The 27843-nt window shown below is 45.3% G+C and overlaps 1 protein-coding gene across 1 annotated transcript; it reads left to right on the top strand.

The window, feature by feature from the left end:
- The first annotated feature begins 620 nt into the window (after window positions 1–620).
- Window positions 621–27843, top strand: PCP4 (Purkinje cell protein 4). The gene is made up of 3 exons (XM_088019311.1): window positions 621–629; window positions 1089–1140; window positions 27434–27843. The coding sequence occupies exons 1-3, from the start codon at window positions 621–623 to the stop codon at window positions 27559–27561; spliced, it is 189 nt and encodes a 62-aa protein (XP_087875437.1). The 3' UTR covers window positions 27562–27843.

Genomic DNA, 27843 nt, shown 5'->3' with positions numbered 1-27843 from the left:
TCAGTTTGTTTCCTGAGATTAAGAATTCCTCATATCAGTGAGGTCATGTGATACATGTCTTTCTCTGATTGACTTATTTCACTCAGCATAACACCCAAATTTTGAGGACATCTTTACCCCTTAGTGAGAGTCACCTATAGAGGTTGCCTCCTTGCCCAGCACTCTGTCTCTCTTCCCAGGATCTTATTTGAATAGTTATGTAGCCAAGACAATCCCTGCAAGTCTCTAACCTCTGGACACCAAAGTCCCATCTCTAGTCTTGACTGTGTCACCAACTAGTTCCTGACCTTAGACAAATCAGGCTCCCTTCCTGGTTGCGTTTTATTCATTTGAAAGTAAAAGACTTCATAATCTCTTCAATCTTTTTCAACTTGAAGCATATTTGCAATAATGACCAGAAAATTGGATTGACACAATACTTCTCTCTCCATGGACTAGAACCATTCTGAGCATCATGTTATTTAGAGATAGTGGTCGGATAAGCTTTGAGGAAGCATGCTTGTGTGTTGACATGTGTAATGCATTTCACAAGGCTCCCCAGACCTCACAGAGAATCTTGCCCAATGATCCAAGACTGACCATAAAATTTTCATGCTTTTGGTCAACCTGGTAAAATGAAAATGCGCAACGTAGGCTTGCACAATGACAGACAGATGACTCAACAGTAGGAGAAACTCTGACTACAATCTAATGTTTTTTTAGTCGATCAATTTTTTTTTTTTTTAATCTCAACATTGTGATTGGAATGAGAACATAACTGTGTAGGGGCCATCATTGACCAAAGTGATAATTCTCATTTTCTCACAGTTGGCTGTTTTCCTCATATTTCAAATGAGGTTTTCCTCCATCAACAATAGCTTCCCATCTGGTGTTCCTTGGATGTGGGCGAGGGGGGCAGTCTGTGCAATTTGAATGGATCCTTTCTGGGCTTGACCCTTTCTTGGTCTCATGAGCACCATGTTTTTACCATCTGAGCTCAAGTAACATAGAACATGATATAATGCAACAGATATTTGAAACACTAGAAGTGATAAAAATAATAATATATCTGATAACAATTTCTTTCCCCCCTTTTTTTATGCCTTTAGCGACAAGGTGCTGGGGCAACCAATGGAAAAGACAAGACATCTGGCGAAAATGGTAAGATGACATGAGTTGTCCAGATATTTCTTTGCATCACCTCTGCAACCTCTCGCCTGTGGCCGGTGTGGGTAATGTCTTCCGTGCAAACCAGCTTACTGTGTGTGTTTGTGCTTCGGGGTTAGAGTGGATCTGAGCAATTCACAGTGAGGACCATGGTCTGGTTTTACAAAGAAAACCAAGCTAGTTAAATGTGGTGATAGGAACAGTTTCCTTCCCAAAGGAGGACTCCCATTTTGGGCAACATGATAATTACAATGCAAATATAGTTCTGTGCTTTCTTCATTAAGGTTGGTGAGACTTGTCGGAGTTGTTGTGAGGATAAAATGAGATCAAATGAGATAAGTGCTTTGAAAGCTGTGAAGCGCTCCTCTCCTGACGGGAGGCTCTACAGTCTGCTTCAGCCCTCCCTAGGACCCAGAGCACAGCGCGGGCTCCAGGGGGGGCGGTCTGGATTGGGGAGCAGAGGCAGCGAGTTGCCAGGGAATGTGAATGTGTGGTAGAGGCCAGAGTATGTGCATCCTGGGCAGCAGTCTCCACGCTGGCCTTGAGTTGTAGGAGCGAACATCGTATTTGTGGATGGGGCCTGAGGCTCGGAGAGGGGGCGCTGGCTGTGACCGCAAATGGGAAGAGGGTGGACTTGGGAGGAGACCCAGCCGGGTGTGAGCCTGGCCCCCAACTTTAGTGGCTTGAAGGGGCAGATGCATATTAATGAGGACTATGGTATGCTCCTGGTGAAGTTAGATTCTGGATGTTCTTACTTTTTGTTGTTGATCATGAAATTAACTCACCTTTGTGGAAAACTGGTCCTGTCGCGCCTGTGCCCCCTCCTTCTGTTGTGCATCATGCCGCTCTCCATACCAGCTGCAAAAAACTCCCTGGGTGCCTTCTGGGTCTTCCACTGGGTCTGCGCTGGGGCCTGAGCAAGACTCAGGTACTGGAATCTTCCTCTGTGCCATACTCTGTGGCCTGCTGACTCACCCACCTGTTCTGGGCCATCCTTGTAGGCACCCCAGGGTGAAAGGTCATTATTTGAATGAGTAGAGTGTGTCCATTCGGAGCTGACGGCCCTTCCTGTCTTCTCTGTGTGAGTCAGAGGTGGGCTGTTGGCACAGAGGTCAAAAAGCAGAGAAGGGCAACATGAGAGTTGCACACAGAGGAGGGCGGAGGGACCCCCAGCAGCTTGCTGGTCTCCCTGGTTCGTGGATTTGTAGCCATGTCTTTCCTAGAGGCTTTCCGAGGGCCCCACAGCCTCAGGATCCCAGGGTTTTATAGTCAAGTCTTTCAGAGACCTGCTGTTGGGACAGTTCTCATGCTTTTGCTCTCCCGGCTTCTTTTCATTCTTAAAAATTCTCGAAGACCCCTAGGATGGGGTCTTGGGGTTGGTTCCCAGATTGGAAATTAAAAGGGAGAAAATTTTAAAAAGGTTTATGAATTACTTCAGTAAAAATAAAGTGATAAACCCATGACAAGTTCATGTAAATAACATTTTAAATGGAAAAGTAATGACATTTTCCAAAATGGAAAAACTATTTAGCAAAAGGATAGCAATGTTTTACATGTTTTTGCAAATCTCTTTAATGTCTGGCATTAATAGAAGACAGCGAGCTGCCTCAGCATTCCATCCCATGACATCTCACATCGGGTCGGCTCAGGAAAATTCCACTGTGACCTCCTGACAGAACGCGATTGGAAAAAGCAAGTCATACCCTAGTACTCTAAAAAAAAATTCTGATCTGAGCGCTTCCTCAGAGGAGGGCTGCACTCCCAGGGCACCTGGTCCACACTCGGAGCGTTGCTGCTCCGGTATGACTGCCGTGTCATGCGTGAGGAGTCTGGACTCTGGAGATCAGGCAGAGTCATGGCTCAGAAATGACCAGACCCCTTGCATTCACTGCCTCTGCCCCTCGGCTCTACCCTGGTAGAGCCATCCCTTCCCATCGGTCCTCCAAAGCATGTCTGCACCCTCAGTGCTTTGCACAAAGACACGCATCAGCTGTTGGAGAAGACACACCTTTCTGCCATTCTGAGGCATGGCATTCTTTCAGCCCAAACCCCATCTCTTCTAGTGAAAACCGAATATGTCTCTTCTGGAGGTACAGAAATCAATGGAAAGAAAATATCAAGATGCCGTGGATAAAGCTTTCCTTTATATAATTCTAGATATTAGAGGATATTCACTTCTGAGTCGAAAAAAGGTTGTTTAGAATTAGAGATTATTCAGTACTTGTAGAACAAAGGTGCTGTCTACATTTAAATTATTAACATGTTGCACTTTGACTTCAGACAAAACTGCTCACATGTGATAGACGCACACGACATTTTATTATAATATTGAGTTTGTGCTTTGCCTCTAAAAATGAACAAAGACAAAAAAAAAGAAATGAACAAAGACATAAGTCAGTAACAACCCAGCAATGATTGGGGTAAAGCCTTGGTCTAAAAGACATTTTCTTAAATATCTAAGTCGCTTTAGTCCTTGTTCTTAAATTTGTAATACGAGACTATCATCTGGGAATTTGTTTTAACCTATTATTACATTCCATTGAAATTCAAATTATTTTACTCTGTCATCACAGGTGTCTCGAGAGATCTTTTAGCTGAATGTATATTTCCTGTTAACACAAATGAAGCTGCCCACATGTGTGGAAGGAACAGGGACCCATGAGAGTGGAACCATGGAGCATAGAACATCAAAATGTCAGGAGAGTTGGATCATGGTCAATTAATCATAAAATGATCATTCCCAAATTTCATTAGTTGTCTACAAGTCAAAGTGTTCTTATTACAATTATTACAAATTTACTCTAGGCCGCCATTTAACACTTAAAGCAATGAAGACCATGGCAGTGAGTTATGAGTGCCTGGAAATTCTAATTCAGATCACAGAAGACACCTGTCAGATACATGAAAACTCCAGAGGGATCTACATTGTTGGCTCTGCTGGAATTTTGTTACATTAAAAATTATCTCAAGAGGGCCACTGACAAAGAATCTGGATTCTTGGTATTCCAAGATTATTTTTACTGATGGAGTTGTTGCTGTGGTGTTTACGGATGTGAGATAGGATATTTATCCACTACACATCCAGAATGCGCCTGAATTCTTCCTCAGTCTCTGGGATGCCAACCTCTGGATACACAACCCGGTTCTTCATCACATCTGCAGTATGGAGATAGGTTTTTCAGAAATCTTAGGGTTATTATTATTTTTTAATTAAAAAATGAATTCATTAGGCTCTTGTTGGTTCAGAGATTTTTATTCCTATATGAAAAAAGTACCTTCATTGTTTGATTAGTTTAGGCCAAGAACTTCATTTGTTACCCTTCTTGAGTGAAATGATAGTTCATAGCTCCAGTTAAGACTCATCTGCTGTGTTAAACTTAAACATGTTTATAAATACAGACACAACTGTCTGACTCTCGATTATTCAGATTATTCACCTCCAGTCACCAGTTTGGATGCAAGCAAATGGTTTTTGTTTTTGTTTTTGCAAGACAGTAATTTTCCTCAATGTCTTGATCTGTATCTTGATACTTGTGCTTCAGAGAGACTCCAAGAGTTAAAGGTTTTATCGACATAGAAAGTTGGAAAATACTGGAAGGAGAGTGGCCGCTGGGAGGCCTCCAACATGAAGGAAAGATTTACAAATAATAAACCCCTGGCAGAGCTTACTTTCAGAGCCTGGAGGCTTACCCAAGCTAAATTGAATTTCCAAAACTGCAATGTATTTCTCTTGATTTAGTGAGCTGTGATATATTTGTTTCTGGAAAGCTCTGTCTTTGGGCGTGGAGGGCATGGATGCACCTGATTTAAGAAAAGGATCCCCTCCCATCCAGGCTGTGGGTAAACGTCCAGAAAGAAGGTGCTATTCTGTACCATCGGTGGAGCTCACTGCAGTTGTAATTTCTTTGAGGTGTGAGTGCCTGAGCAAGAATGCAGGTGTGCATTCTTGGGTAGGTGTGGCCCTTCTTTGGAAAAGAGGTGGTGGCTTGAGAAACTTCTAGTAGGTGTGGGGATATGCTAGGACCACATAACGTTCAGTTTGCTTTGATATGATTATATGATTGCTAACAATGAATAAGATCAAACGTTGTCCTGGGTGCTCTCCTCTCCTTGTTTTGAATAAAACGCAGACACACGGAAATTTAAGTTTATCTCTCCTTTGGATTTGAGAAAACACACACGCACATACTGAAATTTGGTTTCTCTGCTATCAAGTAGGTGGAGATATTGAGAAGGATTTGTGTTTATAGACAGACTTAGACACTACCATTAATCTGGGCATGACTGTGCAAACAAGAAATGAAATTCAAATGTTTACCCCCAAAGTAGCCCCCTCTCAGCTCCAAATCACTTAGTAGAGAGCAACATTTTTTCTTTTGGTGTTTTTGGTGTATGATGACCTTTTATACCTGCAAATGGACATGGGCAGATGTTGCCTAGGACACATCGAAGCTACCAGTTCTCCTGGTTTGTGGAGGTGTGTGGAGTGAGGCCTCGAGTACATGGGTGGATGAGGAACCGGGAGTAGGAGGGGTCCAGGAACAAAGGGGACTGAGTGCTTACTTTCTCCATTGAGCGAGGAGGTCAATCAATCTGGCAGGAGACGCTGCCTGGCTGATCCTGTTTTTGTGCACAGGACGTTTGGATGGAAGGTGAGAGGAAGAAGTGTAATTTCTAGAAAGGCTACAGAGGCGTCACGTCATGCAACCACTGGGGCAGGGAGGTGACCCGGTTCCGCTTCAAATGCAGGGTAGGAGAGACCAGAGTTTGGGGCCGACAGAGCGAAGGTCACAGCCCGCTGGGTGGGTTTGCGACATTCCTGTAGGCCGGCGTGTGCAGGCATCTGGAAGCCAGGATCTGTGAAGCTCTGCTCCGCAGGGAGATCTAATACGCCAACTCTGCCTAAATCTCAATGGGAGTTTAGGTGGGAACTTGCCATCCTCTGCTAAACCTCTTTGAAAAGGGGAAAAAAAGAATTCAGAATGTTGAGCAGCAACATGAATCGGAAATACCCCGTTTAGAATGTTTACAGCCCTCACCTGGCGGCGGGAAAGCACCTCCCCAAAGTTATCAATCTCTCAGGTGTGCAACGATTCCTGGGCCAGAAAGCTCTAAATCTGTCTCTGGCTGGTGTAATCAAGCCTCGAGCTGCAGGGAGCCCAGAATTCGCCTGCTGACATATTGCGAGCGCTGCCGTGAACACCACAGACACATGAAGCTTTCAAGGCGAAAAATCAAACGACTCTGGTCTCCATCTGGGGACTCTTGTCCCTTTCTCTCTTTCTTTTTCCATACTCAGAACAACCAGAAAAAAAAAATCAAAACCAGAGTGATAAGACACGAACACGGCTTTCAAATATTACAGCAGGATCTGCTTTTCTTCGCTGTCAGTGTGCAACGCTCGGAAGATCTATATTCCAGAAGGAAGGGATGGGCACACAAGGTTGCTTCTGATATTGATCCAGGGGGAGAAAGAATGGAATTGGAATTGCTGATTAAGCCAGGCCTTTCAACCACCAGGCTCTGCACACAAACCTGGTCAATGGGTATTATCGTTCAACAAATGAGTCGATCCGGCGTGAGGGTTATTTTAGGGATTAGTGCCGACAGGAAATTTATTACTGTTAATCTTAGTTCTACCAGTGATTTTATTTTGAGGGGGGCCTCCAGGTTGAGCATTACAATGACTTCGGTGTGCAGGTCATACTTTGGATAGATATGGTGCTTCGAATCTACTGTCTTCGGAGTAAACAAACTTGAAGGGTCGTCAGTAGGAGAGGAGAGTTGTATCTGCTCCTAGCGGTCAGTCTCTACATCTGTGTACATTGGCATAGCTTAAAATGCTCTCATGCATGACCTTCTGTCTGATTCCCTGGCAGCCTCGGGATGGGGGTCGGGAGGCCATGTTGGGCGAAGCTCCTCGTGACGTCGGTGATTTGTCCAAGGTCACACGAATCACAAGAGGGAAGTTGTGGTTGTCTGGCCCGCAGGGCAGACATGCCAGATTGTCTCCATGGACACCCCCTCCTGAGATGCCTCTGGACCTGGGGTCTTGTTGCAAACTGGCAATGAGGGTGGGCTGTGGCCTGAGCCCATGGAACAGAATGAGCCTGACAGGCTTACACCTTGGCCAAGCCAGAAACCAGAGTCTCAGCAGCACCATCACCTCATCCACTTAGTTAACCGGCCTCTGGAAAAGATGTGCAATGTCAGACTCATTACAGGGACAGCCACATTAATTTTTTAAATGAAGCAGTATGCTAATTTATGGGCTTATCCATATTTTCCTTCTTCTTCCTCTCTCCCTCCCTCCACCCCTTCCTTCCTTCTTTGTGAAACTGAACATTGGATAACTTTAGACCAGCTGAAGATAGAATTCTGTTTCATATCATATGGAGAAGGCCCATATGCCTTAGCGGAAACCTGAAGGTATAAATTAGGTTGAAAGAATTGCCTTTTAAGATCTTTTCAAGCCCAAGAAGCAGCTAGGACCAGGAACATGGCGATCCTTCTTTTCTTTGGAATCCTGCCTTAATCGGGACACAGGAACATCTCATATTCTGCTAATCAATTATTCATATGGAAATAATATTTCTCAAGTGCTTGAAAACATTTTGCTCTTTTAAGCATGCGAAACACTTACAATTTTACTTATAGAATTCATTTGCACAGCAAACAGCTTTTCAGAAGAGAGAACCGACTTGAATCTCAGCCTGGGCTCTCCGATAAGATGGTTTAAATTTGTAGGTTTCATATTAGTGAGTTCGTCTGTGATTACAGAGGCATGTGGGAATGCTAATGTTCCTTCTTGAGAAAGGGTGTTCTTGGTAGAGAGTGGGCTGAACTGTCTTCAGAAACTGAACCCCCTCTCAGGCTGGAGCGGCCCTCCCAGTTGCAGGAAGAGGAAGCCTTGAGGTCCTTGTAACCTGTCTCCCTGGGCATCCTTCCAGCCACCACAGCTCTTGCTTCAGATCCGAGGACAAAAGTCACCCTGCGTCTTCCAAGAAAGCTCTTTGCCACTGATTCTAGAACATGGCTTTGGGGAAAGTCCCTGGGGCGTGTTGTGAGCTTATGTAAATTCCACTCAACACTATTGACTGGTTTCTTCCAGCATTCTTCATCAGTAACAAGTGGGAGTTTCTGATCAATACTAATTAATTGTGACAATTTGGCTTGATTTGGACCATTCAATCAAGAAACAGCACTATTTTGTTCCATGTACGATTTTTATTCTCTCCTTAGTGGGCTTCTCCTTGTTTTCAGGAAGTGACTGATTTTCATGAACTTAAGCAAGCTGAGAACAGAGTTGCCTCTGAATGCTTCTTTAAAGAGTTACTTCAAAATGTGATAATGGGTGTAGCCGACTGGCCGAGTCACTAAGGCAGAGGGCAGGTGGCTGCGCCCTTGCTTTTTTGGAGGAGTCAGGAGAGCAAATGCTGTTCACCAGCCAAGCGCTCTGGAAGACAAGACCTAGCGAACTCATTCCGGGTGGTTCTCTGATTGACGCCTCCTTACCTTTTTCACTTTTTGTGAAGGACAGGGCCACCAATATCAGGGTCTAGGGGAAAATGAAAACACGGCCCCCTTGTTAAAAACGATTAAAGTGAAACGTAACTCGCCGTGATGAGTGTGGGGCCTACACACGTTGTCCGGCTATGAAGCCAGCCTCTAAGGGCACCAGATACAACCTTTTTTCTTTAAAACTATTCAATATGTACCATTCATTTTATAACACATTTTCTTTCTGACACTTTAATCTGCTGTCCTGGTTTAAGCACAGCAGATAGATAATTGGGAAATCTTTAGGGTATGAAAAATTAATTTGAATGTGAGTCATCTTCCAAATAAGGAGCACAAAACCTCTCCAGTCTTTATACTTGCCTTCCTTTGTGATGGACTTGGCGAAGCCTCCCGGATCACTTTGTATGCCCATTGTAATTGTGTATGATTTCTGGTTTTTCATCCTACTTTGTAGAGGATTACAGATGGCTTCAAAGTCTTTGGCCTGGGGAGAGGGAGTTCTACGTCTCCTGTTCTTACATCAGGGTAGGTGTGACTTCTCGGACCAGCCGCACACGGAAGACGGGTGCACGGGGTTTCTGGGTCGAGACCTTAAGAAACCGGCAGCTTCAAACTTTTTGTCTCTGGGAACACTTGCTGTGGGAGAAGACTGTGGCCACATGAGAAGTCTGATACCCTGAATCCATCACGTCATGAGTAAGCCTGGGTTAGCCGTGTGGAGCAGCGGCTTGTTGAGATGCGCGACCAGCCAGTGATGGTGCCGTCTCTCCCAGCCCCACAGCCAGATGAGTGGTGAAGTTCCCCCAGGTGACTCCAGCCCCAGGACCCTCTCGCTGCAACACATGGAAAGCTCCGTGCTAGAAGTGCCCGGCTGAGCCCATGCACCTCCAGAATCGGTGGGCAGAACAGCCGCTTCCTGTGTGTATGCTGTTAAATTTTGGGAGAGTAGTACCTACTCTCTACTACTACATACCTACACCTGTCCTCTTTACTGGCCTGTAGTTTGGGTCTCCCCTCCCTCCACCCTTCCTTCAAGTCCACCCTGGACTGTTTTCTGTTCTTGTTGGTAGGAATGTAATCTCTTCAGGAAGCCGAACTTTAGGTTCTTAAAAACCAGAACAGGGATGTTGCAAAACTGTATCAACTCTAGCCTTTTTTTGCACATTCGTTCAAAAAGTATTTGCTCAGCACCTACTCTGTGCTAGACATCATTATCAGAACGAGTAATAGAGTATTTTAAAAGAGCCGTCCTGGGACAGTGGGGTTGGAAGTCCTTGGTGACAAAGAGATGGGCCATGATCCTGGGGGGGGATGGAGGGTGCACCGCACCCCTGAGTAACTTGAGGAGAGTTAACTACAAAGGGACTGTTTGCAAAGACGTGGGTAGGGTTTGGGGAAACCCACATGGAACAGCATAGCTCCTCAGACTAGCAATGGCAGAGCCTGAGGGGAGGAACCAGAATTCAAAGTGGATGGGTGTCGGAAGATGCAGCCTGACGGGGGCTGTGTTCTTCTGTTGATGGACATACCTGAGCTGCAGCGACTGTGCAGACTTGTAGGGTTGCCAGATTTAGAAAATAAAAGTATGAGATGCTCAGTTAAATTTCAGTGTCAGATAAGCCAAAAAAAAATTTTTTTTAAAGTATTAAGTATGTCCCATGCCATATTTGGGACATATTTATTATACTAAACATTTTTTCATTGTTTTTCTGAAGTTTGAATTTATGGGCAGCCTGTATTTTATATGCAGCCCTAGCAGAGAAAGAGGCAAGGGAATCAATACCCAGATCTCTCTCTGTCTTCTGTTTGCCTATAGTACCATCCATTGGAAGAACCCAACCAAAGCCACAGAACGATGGTTAGGAGAAGCAGAGAGCAAATCCAAGGAGCAAAGTTTGAAAAACTGCATTATGCCTTGCCCATGCACTTTCCTCACTGAAACTTGGGTCATCAGCTACCCCTTTCAGTCTTCCCTAATTAAAAAATGTAGCTTATTATACGGTAAGTGATGGTGGCTCTACACAGACAAAACGGGCAGGCTTTTTGTATACAAGTTCTAGATTGGTTTCAGAAAAAGCACAAAAAAGAAAGAAAGGAAGGAAGAAAGAAAAAAAGAAAGGAAGGAAGGAAGAAAGAAATGAAGGAAGGAAGGAAGAAAGGAAGGAAGGAAGGAAGGAAGAAAGAATTGTCATTTATTAATATTATCCTTTTCTTTTAACTGTGTAGTGTCATTGGTTGGCTTCATGTTTTTAAAGGGAGGAAACCTGTCAGCTCTATTTTTGAAAGAGCAGTTAGGCTGTCCGTGAAGGTTAGTGTGTTTTCCCGGTGGTGAATTTAAGACCCCAGCTCCTCTCCGGTGTCATTCAGGAGCAAAGGGAGGTGGCCGAAGACTGGGGAGGGGTACTTAATAGGAATGCAGCCAAGAATGTGTGCGTGTGCACACACGTGTGCAAAGCTGTGCACATCTCACCCTGGTCTAAAGGAAAACCCAGATGGAAGCCCAGGCCAATTGGGAAATGGGTGTGTGTGTGTGTGTGTGTGTGTGTGTGTGTGTGTGTGCAGGGCAGGTACCGTCACCCCCTCCTGAAGTCGGGTTTGTCAGGGCAGGAGGGAGGGCCTGCAGTTTCAACCTCCTGGGATTTGGGGCTACCAGAGTCCAGACAGGGCTGGGGTGTGGTCAGGCACCCTCCAGTGATCTGGGTCTGGAAGCCACAAACCGAAGGCTTCCAGAAAAGCTGCCTCCCGGTGGTCCATTGCACCTGCGGTTGACTCTACCCAGCTGCCCTGAGCCACAGGAAGAGTGGGGAGAAGGGGGGCTGCCACTGACCCCAGGTGCTGCCCAGGAGGGCTGGAATAGCAACTGCCAGCCTGGGGCTTAGGAGTCTAGCTGGGAGGCACGCAGCGCTGGGCTCTCCCCGGGCAGTGATTCAGACAGGAGATGCTGAAATTCACCTTCACTGTCCTGGAGAGGGATCAGGTCGTAGGTTGAAGTCCTTAGTTTCAGAACCTTGAATTAAACTTCAGACTTGTGACTGCAAGATCAGCTGTTTCAGAAATAGGAGAAACAACCATCTCTTTCTTTTAATCAAGTGCAAACCAGAACCCAAATCTCCCTTCCTCTCCTTCGCCACACAGCCAGGGGAATTGTTCTTTTGGGCATGTCAGGGAAGATAATTTCCCGCAGAAAGGAGGACTTGAGCCTATTTAATAGAAACCATACTTTGAAAGTTCAAGAGGAAAGAAGGATAACCGATATTATGGAATCATTGGATTTGAAATGTAATTATTTATAAACTTTGCTTTTTCCAATATTAATTTGAAGGTGTATATATTATTATTATTTTTAATAAAAATTGTTGCTTGTGATGGAGAAGGCTAATTATTTGCATATCACTAGATTTAATTTAATGAGACATTTAAAAAAATTTATATTTCCCTTGAAAGTTACCTCCCTCCCCCCGAAAACTGACTAGAGGATGCTCTTAATCTGGGATTCCTCGGAGTTCTTGCCAGAGAACTCCTGTGCCAGGAGCCACTTTCCGTTTTCCTGTTGGGATCTGGAATTGATTCTCTAACAGACCAATGATCGGCTAAAAGATGTATTGATTCCATAGATACAGATGGGGGTGGGGTGGGGGTAGGAAATGGGAAGACAGAGACAAAGCCTCCTTCACATTTATGAGAATACTCCTTCCAGTAATTTACGATTATGCGAAATGGAAGCTTGCTGCCATTTTTGTGCTTGGCAAGGGGCTTCTTCAGTACTTCTAAAATGCCTTCTTCTCTTTCTACCATTCCACCATCCCAGACCCTGAAGATAATTGGAAAATTGAACTGTGCTCCAGCATTCATTTAGAAAGCAAAGTGTCCTTGGATGTCAGAGAGCAGCTTTCCTGGCTAGATGCTGATGTGAGCCAAGTAATTTCCACGTTAGATCTTCCTATCATAAATAGCTCACAGACCTGAGTGCAACAGAATCGACCTTTGAGCATGGTAGAACTCATAACCCACAGCACAGAATCACTCATTGTGCTAATCACAATGGAGACTATGAGTCTTCTTGCCTCTGACCTTTCTTAGATTTCAGAGTTTCAGAGTTTCAGTGCAAACATAAACCCTTTGGCAGTTTGAATTGATGTGCACTCACCAAGATTCAATTTCCCACCAGTCCATAAAGCAAGCGTTTTTATAGTATGCTTTGCAAATGGGCTAGGTCATCAGAAACAGCCCATGAGAATGTGTGTTGTAGATTATAATGCATTTTCTGCCTACAGAAAGTTCTCTAAATGTTCCTCCCAGGTAGTGGCACTCAATAATTATTTCATAGGAGTTTCAGAAGAAAATAGAGAAATGTTTAGCATCGACTTTTTGCTGGGTTCATCCATGAATTAGCTGGCACCATGCTACCACCCACCTCTGCAGTATTTTGACATTTTAGCCAGTTGCTTTTAGGTTTTTCTTTGCTTTTCGGCTGTTGCCCTGATTGCAGTACCACTGGACCTCCCCGGCTGGCTGTATGGTTTGGCAAGAAAACCACATCTGCCTCTCCGTTTGCTTACCAAGGGGTGGGTGAAGAGGAGATTCTGTTTTTTGTCCCTGCCATTTGTGGCTTGGTCATTGGCTGGTGGTTCACCTGTGGCAAATAGTTTCACATCTCTTGGGCCCCATTCCTTGCTGTGGGACAGTGTTGTGTTTGGGCTCTTGCCGAATTTTGATGCTTTAGGATCCTGTGGCTGTCCCTTTCTGGGACACTAGAGGATGTTTGACTTCTTTGGATTTTATGTTCTGCACACATTGAGGGAATATTGCCTGTGAGTCCGAAGAAGAAATACGATGCTATTTCTCGGCAGAGGCAGTGGAGGGGAAAGAAAGTACAATGGGCAGAATCTGAATAGGATTGCCAGCGGCTGTGATAACAAATATAACTATTTCAACAAAATGGGAAAATTTGTTCTTTCATTTGGATGGACTGCATTCCCACATTGCTGCCTGCAGAACACGGACAGAGGGCTCATTTCCTTGGACTTTCCTTGGTATGCTTTTGGGTGTGCGAAAGGCTGCCTGACCAGTGGCTGGACTCCTGGTGTGGACAGGTGTAGACAACAGTGGTCCACTCATCACAGGAACACAAAAGAAGGGGGCAGCCTCCTACCGCTGAAATGTGCACACCTGCGCACATAAAGAGGCTGCTGTCAACCCGCCTGCTATCCCTGAAATTAAATTGTTCCTGCAATTTTGCAGCCAGAAAGTATTCCAATTTTCTTTTGAAACTTTGTAATCATTTCACTTGTGGGTTTGGGCAATGCCCCCGGTGCCATGCGCTACTGGAATCGTGTGTGGGGCTGCCAACAAGTGCCCCTCTAGACCCTGGCAATGGAATATTGAGTTACAGCCACTTTTTGAAAAATGTCTCGCTTTGCATTTTCTATAAACCCAGCCCATCAGCACTCTAAATTATGGCAATGAGTGGAGGATTTGAACTATCATTTGGAAATGAGCCAGATTAGTTGGTAGAAGGTTAGAATCGTGTCTTAAAAGACACGGTGAGCTACCTGCAGATAAAAGGAGCAGTCTTATTCTGTTCACACATCTCCACGTTGAACAAAACCGTAACATCTTGCCAGTTCCATATCTGGCATGGAAGTAGACTTTTAGGTCACCCTAGCCATCCACAGTTGGCAAAATATATCCCTGGTGTGTATTTCCTCAGTTCAGCTTAAAATGACTTCAGTGAAAGGTCGGATGCCTTAGCTCCGGGGAGCACTTCCATTCTCTAACAGACCAATGTTAGACATTTTCCCCGAACGTCCTACCTAAATTGGTTTTCCGTATCAGATTCTTGATATCAGCCTCTATTAATGTTCCTTTGAGCTACTGCAACCCAAAACGGATATTTTATCACTGCTTACATTTTTGATCTAGACGGAAATGCTTCTATTACCTCTGTTGATCATCAGAATGCTTCAAGGGATGCTATTTCAATGCTTGTCCTTTGAAAAATGATTTTTTTTGAAAAAAAAAAGCTATTTAGAAACTGAATAAGTTTGGATCATGTTGCCTGACACTGGAAATTTCTCTGTTTTTGGAATTCTTGCGATAAAAATACTTGGTTTTATTTTTGGTCTGTAAGGACTTCTGTGTGTGTGTGTGTGGGGGGGGTTGATGGCTCCCCTATCACAGCACTACATAAAAGTCCTTGCTTAAACAGTGGTGATGGCTCGTCAGACCAAGCATGGTTCACATCTGATTTTTTCCCAGGCGCTAGCCCACCTAAACCAGTAGGAGAGATGTCTGGAGACTCAGAACTTCACCATTACCTGGGAAAGCACTTCTTAGTCTATTTCGTCTTGAGATTTGTTGTTGGAACATTATTATCAAATAATGCTTTAAACTAAAACCCCAACTCTTACTGTTGGCTAGTCCTTCTGGGTCTGGGTACCAGATGTGGTTCACCTGCCAAGTTCAGAAACCGCATAATCTCGTTCTGTCCTGGGCATTTGATTTTATTCTCTTTTTACAAATATGTGAACCCAGTCATTGGGCATCTGCCTTCGGCTCAGATCATGGTCCCAGGGTCCTGGGATGGAGCCCCACATTGGGCTTCCTGCTGAGCCAGGAAGCCTGCTTCTCCCTCTCCCACTCCCACTGCTTGTGTTCCCTCTCTGGCTGTCTCTCTCTCTCTGTCAAATAAATAAGTAAAATCTTAAAAAAAAAAAACCCAAATATGTGAACCCATCTTTCTGGTAAGTAGAATAACAAATCCAAAGCTTAAAATGGTGCCCCTCTAAGAAGCTCTTTCCAACAAAGCAGCAAGTAGTTGGCCATGAACTCTTAAGATGGTGTCTTTTTAAAAAAGCGCATAGAAATGATACACTAATACATGATGATACATGATAAATGATGCTTGATACATCAAGCATAGGCAAAGGAATGTGGAAGCAGAGGCTGGTGGGGTCAGGACACCAGGCTGCGTGGAATTTAAACCCACAACTGACAGTTCCTGGAACCAATGCACATCTTTGTTCACACATTTACAACAGAGGCTCACACCTCTGTGCAAAGCCATCCCTGTCCTTAGGATATTCTGGCACGGAACGTGTGGTCATGTTCGGGACATTTGAAGGGTATTTAAAATACGGGAAGTCGGGGACATGAGCAGTCTTGTCTACTTCTGCTTCTCTCTTTCTTGCTGTGAATGAGAGGTGTGGAGAGTGAATGGAGGCATCTGACGCGTGACCGGATGGGGAATCAAGGTTGGTGACAGCCTCAAGTTTGAGATTTTAAGCAGTAGCAGTGTTCATCAGCCCAACTGCAGCTGGACTTGGCATGCACCTGCCTCTGGCTTCGCTTCACAGAGTCCCTTTCCAGGTGTCACCCAGAGCGTTGCCTCCAAAGTCAAATTCTGTATACACAATGGACGCATCTGCACAATAGTCCTGTGCATCTAAGGAAGCTTGTAATTCCTGAAAATCCACACAGGAAAACACCTCTGTCTGCCAGGATTAGAGACACAGGGCTGAGAGCCAGGGTGGGAATGTGTCCAGTGAGATAGCGCAGCCTCTCTGCTCAGCTGCCGTGGGGGTCCAGGAAGAGGAAAGAAAAGGTCCACAGTCCAATGTATGAACCCAGCGTTGGTCCTTTGCTGGTGCATGTGTAATGCTTTTTCTATCCACGCTGCTGCTTCCCCACAGTCCGGGGCTCCTCTCGTCTGTAGACTTATGAGCCTTTCTCTTCCTTCCTCACCAAGTCTGGAAAACAGTCCAATTGCCTTAGTTCCTCCTTTCCCTCTAAAGACAACTTCTCTGGAATGATGGGCGAGGGGAGGGAAGACCCTCCAGTTTCTATATTAATGAGCTGAGCTAGTGTTCCTCGGAGGCTTCTTGAAGATGGCCTGTCATTATGACTGCATTTTCTTTCATTTTAAAACTGGAGAACTTTATAAAATTCTCCACGGTGCTGAAATCCTCAGAGTTTAATCCTTTGAAGTTTTGAAGGTTAGCAGCTAGGGACAAAGGAGTCTGAGAAGATTTCACCCTTCTGAAATAGTAAAACCAGGTAATATAAGAGAAAGGGAAAACAGCTAATATTCCAAAGCTCTGAAAGAAGAAAAAAAAATGGTCCCGGAGCAGAATGAAGGGAGGATGCTACACCCTGATTAAGGAAAACTTGCATTCCTTTCATGTATTTTCAAGCATTTCAAGCTACATACTTTCAAAAGCCAGAAGGGAAGGCTATGGAGGCAGAAGCCACAGTAGGAAAGCCCAGGAGTAATGCTTGGCAAAGGTTACTGAATATATGGGACATATTTCTGCAAAAAACCTCCCGAGGTTTTAGAAGTACTAAGTGCTATAAGGAAATGGCCAGCCATATCAGAAATTGGACAAATATACATAGCAGAAGAAAAAAAAAAACGTATAGTTAAAAGGGAGGAAAAAATAACCATATATTGTACAGTGATAATATATTTGAATTTGTTATTAGCCTGAAATGAATTCAAATGACTTATATGCTTATTATAATGTATGTGTAAGTAGATGAGGTTTATCACAAGAAGCTGAAATCCTAAAATAACAACAGCTTAAACAACAAAGTTATTTCTTTCTCATAGAAAAGGTAGGAAGTTTAGGGGCAGTTAGGATAGTTATGAGGAGCCTCAAGCATCTGTATTCTTTTTTGCCATCCAAGCATAAGACTCTTAATTTATGGCCCAAAATGGCTGCTTGAGCACTAGCCATTGCATCTGCCTTCTGGTCAGCAGAAAGCAGGTAGGAATAAGAATAAAGGACAGAGTGTCAGCTTTCTTTTAAAGGGATTTCTTTTTTTCCCACTCATACCATACTGGCCAGAACCTAGTTGTGTGGCCACACCCAACAGCAAGGAGGCTGAAAACCTAGTTCTGGATTTATAACTAAGGAAAGGGGGATAAATGGATGCAAGGAGCAGATTTGGCCACAATCCATTTCTGCTTATGGAGTTTCTCAAGCACTTGTGTATCTGGCTGTCTTGCGTGGAGGGCTGGTCTAAGGTGACAGATGACTCCTTTGTTGTCCATCCTCCCAATCAGCCTGAAGTCGTTTTTCTTTGTCAGCATGTGAAGGAAGGGAAGTTAGCTGCTGATTCCTGGGAAGGAATTTTCATTCTTTGCATGTGCTTAGAAGAGGGAAAGAAACATTTGGTATGTTATCCTTACCTCTGAAAGGGTTCTCCTTTATCTACTTTGATTCAAGCTATTCTCCAGTAAGTACTAAAGAATTTTCTATGCAAATAAAATGAAAGCCTGCTCTCTGATCCCTAAACACATGGGGGATGACCCGCTTTCTTTACATAACACCCCTGTCCTTCCCCTGCCCCCGTATAAACTAGGTATGCCTGCGGCAGATGGTGGCACAGACAACAGAATCCACTCTTGCTAGATTCAGTAGAAGGGGGTTTTTACAGGGTATCAGCATCTTACAGAATTTCCGAGAGGCAGAGACCCCAGTCTGGACCGTGCACTGCCGGGAACACTGCATCCAGAAACACCCAACCACACACAGGTCGTTCTAGCAGAATCCCTGCTGCTGCTGCTGCCGCCGCCTGGTTCGTGGCACCAGGCATGGACCAGCCAATGTCCCTGCGGCTGCCCCACAGAAATCCAATGCCTCTGCCTCTGTGCTTGCCAGAGGTGGGGTCTTTCTGTGTTTGCTGGCCACCCCCAGTGCTCACTTCTGCCTTCTCAGATACCGCCACATTGCACCTTCCTGGCTGGCCCTAAGCCTGGATGGCAGAATCCTCCTTCTGGGACATCTGGGAATGGATTTCCTCCAGCAGGTCAGCTTGTGTTGGAGTGAGCCAGTGGAAGGAGAGGGTATTGGGTGAGCCAGTCTGCAAGCCACCATCTTGAGTAGCAATGCATTTGTAATTGCTCTTTATACGTGACAGAGCAGGCTGGTGCACAATCTCTCCTTGTCCCTCTAAAGATCTTCAGAGGCAAATGAGTCTCAATTCATGATCATCTCCATTTCAAACACGGGGGAGCATTTGAACCCCGGAAAGGCAAATCTGACCACACTCAATCAGTTGGAACTTGAATTTGAGCTTTCCCTAGTGTAGCTTTTTCTTCATGCTTCATCTGCCTGTCTTTATTTATTTTTTCTAGAAAATGTAGGCATTATGGCTAGTGCTATGTGCTGAATTGTGTCTGTCCCTCCCAACATTCATATGCCCTAACCCCTAGTACTTCAGAATGGGACTGTATGGGAAGACAGGGTCTTTAAAGAACTGATTAAGGTCAAATGAGGTCTTGAACATGGGTTCTAATCCAAGACAACTGGTGTTCTTATAATAAGAGATCAGAACCCAGATGTGCACAGATGGACGAGCATGGGAGGGCACAGGGAGAAGACAGTGTCTACCCTCCCAGGAGAGGGGCCTCAGAGGAACAAAGTCTGCCTTCCCCTTGATCTCAGACTTCCAGCCTCCAGACTGTGAGCAAATACATTTCTGTGATTTAAGCGCCCCACTGGTGGTACTTTGTTACACAGCCATCGCAGACCAATACAACTAGGAACCATTTTGCCTTTCCAATAGGAAAAATAGTTATTTCAATAATATTTCTATCTTCTTGTTCTCTTCCTTGGCTTAATGAATTTTGGGGAAAATTCTATCTCAGCAGCACCTATGTGCACCCATTTGATTACCTAAATGGCCCAGCTCGGTAGTCTTTCTACATAAGCAAGGTGCACGTAGGTAGGGGCCAGAACAGCGGCATAGTGGAAGCCGGGGACTTAGGAGCTGGAAGTAAGCCGAGGCTTTCAGCGGACCAAATTAGGCTTTGCATTAACAACAGCGCGTTTTGAACAATGGAGACTGTGGATTTCAGAATGACTCTCTTTTAGGACAACAGAGAATTTCTCTCTCTTCGAAAAAGCTGTAAGAATCAAAAAGGTGCTAACTTGGTGTGTGGAAAGTTAGAAGCGGGAAATGTGTGTTTATCTGGTATGAGAACACAGTAGATGCAGACAGCCCCCGCGCCTGCTGCCGCTAATGCCTGACCTTGCTCATTAATCTCCGCCGCTTAGCCAAGACCTGGAAAATTGCAATTCTCTGCACCAGCAGCCCCCATTCAATAAATCCCGAGGCCGTGGGCAGTAACGAGAAAAGGCTTGGAGCTCAGGGCTCGGGTGGTGCCGGCATGCAGGAATTCCACGCACGTGCCCAGCCGCGGGGAAATGTTCTAACTCATGACCGACTGGGTTTTCCCCCAGCTTTATAAAGAAGGTGCAGTTATTGTTTTTTTATCGGTCTTTCATAAGGTGGATGCTTGATGCCAGCATTTTTTGGAACTTGGTATCCAAATTTATCTTTATTATTTTTTTGCGGGGGAGGACGTGGCCTCTTCCCTAACACTAGGTGCCTTGTTCTCTGGGTATATTTTGATTCAATTTGAGGCTTAAGGGATGAAAATTCCAATCTTTGCTTGCTTTTCTTGCTGGTCTTTTTGCTCTCCCTGCCTCCAGGGCCTGGGTTTGGGTCCTTATGCAGGAAGCCACACTGGCTGTCCTTTACCAATAGGGGGCCCCGGTGCGGGAGAGGGCGGAGAGCCAGCTAAGAGGCCCCAGGAGCCCACATTGCCCTCTATCAATTAGCTTAAGTATATCAACGGCAACACAATGGACAGATGTGAATTCTTTCCAAGTTAGGATTATACTCTGAAAGAAGGTAGGGCATTCTAAGAACCTTAGTATTATAATACGCCATTTGCAAGGCATACTTAAATTAAATGACTGTTATTTCTTCATGGTGAGCTAAAATTTAGGTCCTTTTATAGTAGGCTCTGTGCTGTGCCTCCTAATCAAGGCAAACTCCTACTCAGGACAATTATATCCCAATTTACTGCTTATGCACAAATTTCTGATCTATAGGATTAGGACTTGGGAGGTAATTTGTTTCTATAAAATAACTCTTAAGATATGGAGAGTTATAAGTATGTAAATGACTGTGTGTGTGTGTGTGTGTGTGTGTGTGTGTGTGCGCAAGCCCCTATGTTCATGACTTACTGCCAGTACCTCTAGGCACTGACTCTACATCATCATAAACTCAGAAACGAATATATTTAAGAGTTCCTTAGGTCAAGCATGGGGGTTAATATGATGTATTTTTGAATGATGCTGAGTTTCAAACTTTTTATCAGATCTTGGGCTGTCACAGGATCCAGGAATAGCTCTGTTATGCTCTGGATGACTACATGTCTGTTAATTTCTAAAGAATTTATGCTAATTATTTGAAGTCTGCTACTTAGGTTGTGGATGCATGGATGGAGAATAATTTTTCAAAACATGTTGTTTCTTGGCAGCGGAGGGCCCCTGCTGCCCCTCCTTCCTGGGCAAATGGGTCTTAGCCTTGCTTTGGGGACAAACCTCCTCCCCTGAACTGTCTCCTTCCCAGAGCACTTACCTGACCTCATAACATGCACACACACACACACACACACACACACACATTATTTTTGGAATTTATGAAATTCCATAACTTATTTGTGCATTTACTTTTTTATTTTCTGTTTCCTCCTGACAGAGTGGGGCTTTGGGCTTGTTCCTTGCTCTCTCTCAGCCCCTAGAACAGTGATGGACCCATACTAGGCAATCTCGACTATTTGCTGAATGATGAAATTTGGTGTAAATTCTCCTGGACTGCCTAGTAAACGAGCAGATTTTGCAAACTGGTTGACTCTATCATGTGTTTAACTTGGACCATTTAAGATTTGCTTTCCCTCTAAGCAACATTAACTGGTCCATACGAAAAGCTGTCATCTTGGCCTCTAAGGATCTGAAAGTAAGGTAACCCTGCTGATTAAAAAAATCAAGATTTGGAGCAAGACTGGGTTTCCAAATCAGCCCTTGGCCAGCTCTCACTCAGGTGATCTTGGGTGAGGCATATTATGGTCTCTGTGCCTTTGTGAAATGGGGACAGTGGGCATTTCCTGCAGCTCTTGAGAATGCAGCAGGCAGACAAGGGAAAGAATACAAAGCTACTTTGAAACCTATTGAGCCCAAAGTTAGGTGAGGTGTTATTATAGGTTGAACTGTGTCCCCCCAAATTCATGTGCTGAAGCCCTGATTCCCAGTCCCTTAAGAAGGAGGCTATATTTGGAGATAAGGACTTTAATGAGGTGACTAAGTTAAATCGAGGTTTTTATGGTGTCTGACCGGTGTCCTTATAAGAAGGGAAGAGACACCAGACCATGTGAGGACACAGTAAGGAGGTGACTGTTGGCAAGCCAGGGAGAGAGGTCTCAGGAAAAACCGAACCTGCTCACATGTGGTCTTGGACTTGAAGCTTCCAGAACTGAGAGAGAGCAAATGTCTGTCATCCAAGCTGTCTGGTCCGGGGTACTTTGTAATGGCAGCTCTGCAGATGGACACAGGTGCCCAGTAAGAAACTGTTGATGGGGTGTAGCCCTGATTTGATGACCATTATTCTAGCACTGGCCCCGTGTTGATCAGAATAGATGCGCACAAACAATATTTTAGCATGTCAAACCATTTTCCCCTACGAGAGATTTTCATGGTAGTATCAAAGACTTGCAATATTTACCTGGGATTGTCTTGAACTGGTAGTAGCTCCTTCCTTTTCTATTTATGATTCTCTATTTTACATTTGCCATCAAATGATCTGTAAAAGAAAATCCACTTAACTCTATGAGGGAGGACCTATTTCATGCTCGGTGAAGGGTTGCTCTTATGACAATGACATCTTCAAGAACGGCTACCTGAACATCTCTCTTATAGCATCATAAAATCCAAAACAGCAGAGCCACTTCCCCTCTGAGTTTTTGCAAGGAAAAGGCAGTATATCAGGAAAATGGCTTAAGAAATATCTACAGAATAGCCCTGGGTTCCTTCCTGGGGAGCAGGTCAGGGCAGCACTGAATCATGAGACTCCCGAGCCTGGGGGAGCATCAGTGCTCATGGTGCTGTCCAGTGGCTGGGCTCGGTTGTCTGATGAAGTTTCCTCCCAGGGAGAAAAGGCTCGTTGCTTGGGACTGTTGTGCAGCTGGTTCTGCAGGAGAGGTGGGGAGAGAAGAGAGGTGGACACACAGACTGGAGGGGGAGGCAAATGGAAAGGCTGGTAGATAATGCAGTGGGTGGTGATGACTCAGGCTGCCCCGTACCTTTGAGGCCAGGCGTGCGAGAGCTGGGTGAGATCCGAGGAGCTTGTGGGGGCTTCCCGCCTGCCTGGGCTCACGAGACACTGCAGTTATGAGGGTGCCCCTCACAGCTCCAGAGCTACGCGGTCAGGAAGGTGGGTTCCCTCCTATTCTCCAGGGGAGGTGGCAATCACTAGCTTTTATAACCAGCTAATTGGTACGAATAACGTCTTGGCCGTTCTCCTGGTCAGCTTCAGAAGGTCTTCACAGAGGGATGCACGATGATATGAAATGATGTGATATGAAATGATAAAACCCCTGTACTTCAGAGAGCCAGGAATAATAGCAACCATGCAATAATGGGCAGGTTACAAAGTGCTCAGGTGAAATACTGCTCGCTCAGGCTGGTGGAAAGCCATCACCAGGGACAGGGTCCCTATGCCTTTTGCTTACTGGGATCCTGGATACAAATGTCAGGCAGAGAGTCCATCCTGCCCAGCTGTAAGCCTGCACACGTCTTTTTGAAGCGACGAGCAGAAGCATCTGGGAAGGCACAGGGTGGTCTGGAGATGACAGGAGCACACATATTCCCTCTGCTCATTTTGATCTACTGCCCCTCATGAAGAGGGCTCAGGCCCCTTCAGTGCCTCCCAGCGATGGTGACTGGGGACTGCTGAGTTGATATTCACATGACCTGTGAGTCATGGGCTGCACCTGTCTTTCTGTGTAGCCTCTGGGCCTTGTGCTGCTAAACAAGGTCGTGAAGTCACAAGCCCAGCAAACGCCACCTGCCATCCAAGAAGCTGGGGAGGGCCCGACCCCTCGGCGCCGTCGCCTCATTGCATGTGATGGCCGTGTGGCTGTCCCTGCTGGAAAGCATTCCTTCCCTTCCCCTCCCACATTCCCTCGGATGTGGGCCCCAAACATCCGAGAGTCTGAGCAAGTGCAGGGCCTGGGGGCTGGGGAGCCATGTGACTGCTCACACCCTCGTCCACCTGCTTTGCAGCTCTGGCACATCCTGCTCAGTACCACTGGGCCAGTGGTTCCATTTACAATATGGCCCTGATCTGCACGTAACACTGATGGCTACATGGAACTGACTTTTAAAAACGATTTTACCTCCCCATTTTCGAGATGAGCAAACTGAGACCCAGAGAAGCTATGAACCTTCCTGAGAGTCACAGAGCGGTAGGACACCGCCCCCCACAAATCACTCTACCTGCTTCTGCCAGGTGCCTCACTGGGACCAGGAGAGTTAGGAGGGAGTCAGCCTTATCCCAGAGAAGGTTGGAGGACACTGCCTGCTTGATGCGAGGCTGCTTTTCCTTTATTCACTGGCCAGGTGGCGATGGCAGGCACTGCTCTAGGCACAGACGGGCTTAGCAGCCCACCCAGAGCTCACCCTTAGTGGGAATTTCTCAGGAGCTGTGTATCTGAAGGTGCCCACCCCTGGATGCCTTTCTCTCTCTCCAGGCCCTGACCATTCCCTGTGGCAGACCCCCTCCATTAAATGATGCTTCCTTATGTCACTCCAGTGTGACCACGTTTTGCATCTTGTTCACTAAGCCATCTGTGGATGGTGCCTCTCAGCTGGAGCTGCAGAGGCTCTGTCGTGGCCCCTCCCAGCCTCCTCCTGCTGAGATTGGGATGCTCTGAGCCCTGCTTTCCTAGTCTCAGGACCACAACAAGTCATCTGCAGGCCCTTGTGTCATCGGCGGTGAACCCTGTGCCACCAAATCTAATAGTTGCCCCTTCTCCACCACATTCTGGGGCCCCCTCCTCTGCTTTGTGAATCTCGGTGGAAGGAGTCACAGTGTCAGACCTTCCCCAGGGAATGCCCGACCCTGCCAAGTAAACAGAAGGTAACAATTCCTGAATTATTAGTGCTTTCTTTTTAAACATTGTAATATTTTTCCAACGTGGGAGGCATGTATAAATCACTTTCAGCTGAAGATATTAGTTTCAGAGATGATTGTGAAATTTATTTTTATGACCCATCCTCACAATCTTATATGTTTCTTAAATGTACATAATTTTCCACACCTTCTTTTATCATTTGTCAAAAAATAATATTGCTGTTTTCTTCATTATTATTAAGGAGAAAGATGAATCAGGTTGTTCAAAACCTTCAGGTTGCACGTTTTAAATCTAAAACCCGAGGTTTTCTGTGTCCCCTTGAATGACAGCAAGGGTTTCCTCAGGGAGGAAGAGGATTTGGGGCTCTGAACCATCTTATCACAAGTCCTAGTGCTGAGGCCGATGTGGTTGGTATGGAGGGTCCATCGCTGGGAGCCCGGGAGCTGCAGCTGGTCACAGTTCAGGCTTGCCAGACACTGTGCTGTTCCAGGCTTATGCAATAATGCTAAAGAAACGTGTTTAAGGTACTGGTGCGAGCCTCACGGAACTCCCCGCCCTGCCCAATGGCCCTATTCCTTATAGATTCCCTGCAATGCTGTTAAAATGGGAATGCACTGATGCAGTGCCAGGCAAACCCACCGTGTCCTCTGTATCATCTGGGCTCTCATGGGTTAGAAAAAGACGGTCCCCCAAATATTCCCTGGACATTGGGGCATTCTAAATTCAGTGCTGTTATGGGCATCAGCAGCCAGTCTGGCATGGAGGAAAACAGGTCTACTGATTTAGGTCACAGATGCATCAGCCTGGCAAGGCTTGCAAAGCCCCTGTCCTCTCCTCCCAGATGTAGGTGTGATTGGAGGGATCTAGGTGACCAGCTTAGTCTCTGGGAAAATTAACAGGAGTCTGCTTAGGGTCTGCAAAGGGAATGTCACACAACCAGATGCACCTGAAATAAGATGCAACTCATATATACTTATATCCTGATCTATGTATTTATCATCATTTATCTGTGTCTATCTATCTGTCTATCATCTATCTGTCTATCATCTATTTATCTATCCATCCATTATCTATTATCTATCTATCTACCTATCTATCTCTCTATCCATCATCTATCTATCTATCTATCTATCTATCTATCTATCTATCTATCTATCATCTATCTGTCTATTTATCTATCCATCCATTATCTATTAATCTATCTATCTATCTATCATCTATCTATCTATCATCATCGTCTATTTATCTTCTATCTAGGAGAAAAAGAACGGAGCAGGCAGGAGAGAACAAGCCTGCCTCGCTTGAAATGATCCCATGTCCTCCACCCTCTTTGTGAGGGATGCTGCTTGAACATTATTATCCAAAGTTGCTGAGGGAGTGAATGATGGACACAGGCTGCCTGGTGACAAAGTCAGGAGTAGAGCTCTGTCCCTGCCTCAAATGCCCCAGATATTCCCCTCCTGAGCTGCATATGCCGGGCACACTGCTGGGCTCCAGGTATAAGTCCAGGTGGCGGTGAGGTCTTGACCCAAGTGCTAGGGGGTAGGTCCTGTCCCCAGTTCTTCCTTGAGCTAACTCTAGGGCTTTATTTGGTGCTTCATCTGTAGACAAAGTAGTTGAGTCTCAACTCTGGCCAGATCTTGGAATCATCTTAGAGCCTTTTATAAAAGCAGGGCTGTCTGGCGCTGCCCCAGATGCATGTGACTCGGTGTTGCTACCAGAAGCCCTGAGTCTGGAGTGGGGTCCCGGGCCTGTATGATTTTTTTTTAAGATTTTATTTATTTATTTGAGAGAGAAAGTGTGTGTGTGTGTGTGTGTGTGTGTGTGTGTGTGTGTGTGTGTGTGCAGAAGCAGGGGGAGGGGCGGAGGCAGAGGGAGAAGCAGACTCACTGCTGAACAGGGATCCCCACCCAGGACTGGATCCCAGGACTCTGAGATCATGACCTGAGCAGCCAGGATCTGTATGTTCTTAAAAAAGATGCTTTGGCAATTGTGATGATTAACTTTCACCAGACTGAAGGAATTGTAACGATGCCTTCCTTTTATAACTAGAGGATTTTATTTATTTATTCATTTTTATGTTTGACTAGAAATTGATGCTGGTGCCCAGTGAAAAGGGACAACCGGTATGTGCTTTCACTTCGCTTTGGCTTATATCTTATTTTCTATAATTGTTACAGTGTGAATTAGTTAAATCCTTCCAGTTTAGCAAGCATATTGCTAAGTCTCCCTCATTGAAACAGAATGTAAGACCTGTGGAAGATCAACCAAATTGTGAAGGTCAAATGGGGTCATCCATTGGTGACAATGATAGAAACAGAAGCCCTTATTCAATCAGCAATCTCATTGGCAATGGAAGTATATGCAGAAACTCAGTGACTTTGACCCAGGGTTCTTGTGAATATCAGTCCCCCATTGGGTCAATATCTGTAGCACTATTTAAATTCTGTCTCTATGAAGTTATCAGGAAAAAGTCAAAGCACAGCTAATATTTTTAACACCATGGGATACGTGGCCATGAGACACAGAAAATCACGTACAGAAAGTATCTGAGGGGTTGGGACTGTGTTCTTGAGTTTCACGGTCTCTTGCAAGTGTAGAGTTGGGGCAGGCAGACAACAGCCAATCCTGGGCTCTGATGGGGGTCAGTACACGCTCTACTCTGCAAACCAGGTCTTATGCTGGGGATGGTGAGTGCACGCCACGTGGTGACTGGTGGCTGTCTGCCTTCCTGCTCTCAGCTCAGTGATGGCTTCACCTTTGTGTTTTCTCCTGTCACAGATGGGCAGAAGAAAGTTCAAGAAGAATTCGACATTGACATGGATGCGCCAGAGACAGAACGCGCAGCTGTGGCCATTCAGTCTCAGTTCAGAAAATTCCAGAAGAAAAAGGCTGGGTCCCAGTCCTAGTGGAAGATCCCTTCCTAGTCTGCCAGAAGACACTGAATTCAAGCATCATCTGTCAAGAAATTAAAAGAACAACACCCTAGAGAGAATTCATCTGCACACGATACACACATGCACACCTGTCCTGCAATGCATGTACAGAGACCCATGATATTTATTCCCTCATAGGAAGGTGTAGACAATGCAACTGTGAGTGGTTTAATCTCTGTTTATCTCTGGTATCATTGCTCCTGCAACTAACTATTTTCCTTGATGTTGTAATAAAATGGAGTTACGATGTGTGAA

This window comes from Eumetopias jubatus, unplaced genomic scaffold, assembly GCF_037043125.1.
Source record: "Eumetopias jubatus isolate StellerSeaLion01/CBP00866 unplaced genomic scaffold, mEumJub1_p1.0 scaffold_1, whole genome shotgun sequence".
Taxonomy (NCBI): domain Eukaryota; kingdom Metazoa; phylum Chordata; class Mammalia; order Carnivora; family Otariidae; genus Eumetopias; species Eumetopias jubatus.
This window is presented reverse-complemented; position numbering and strand designations above follow the sequence as displayed.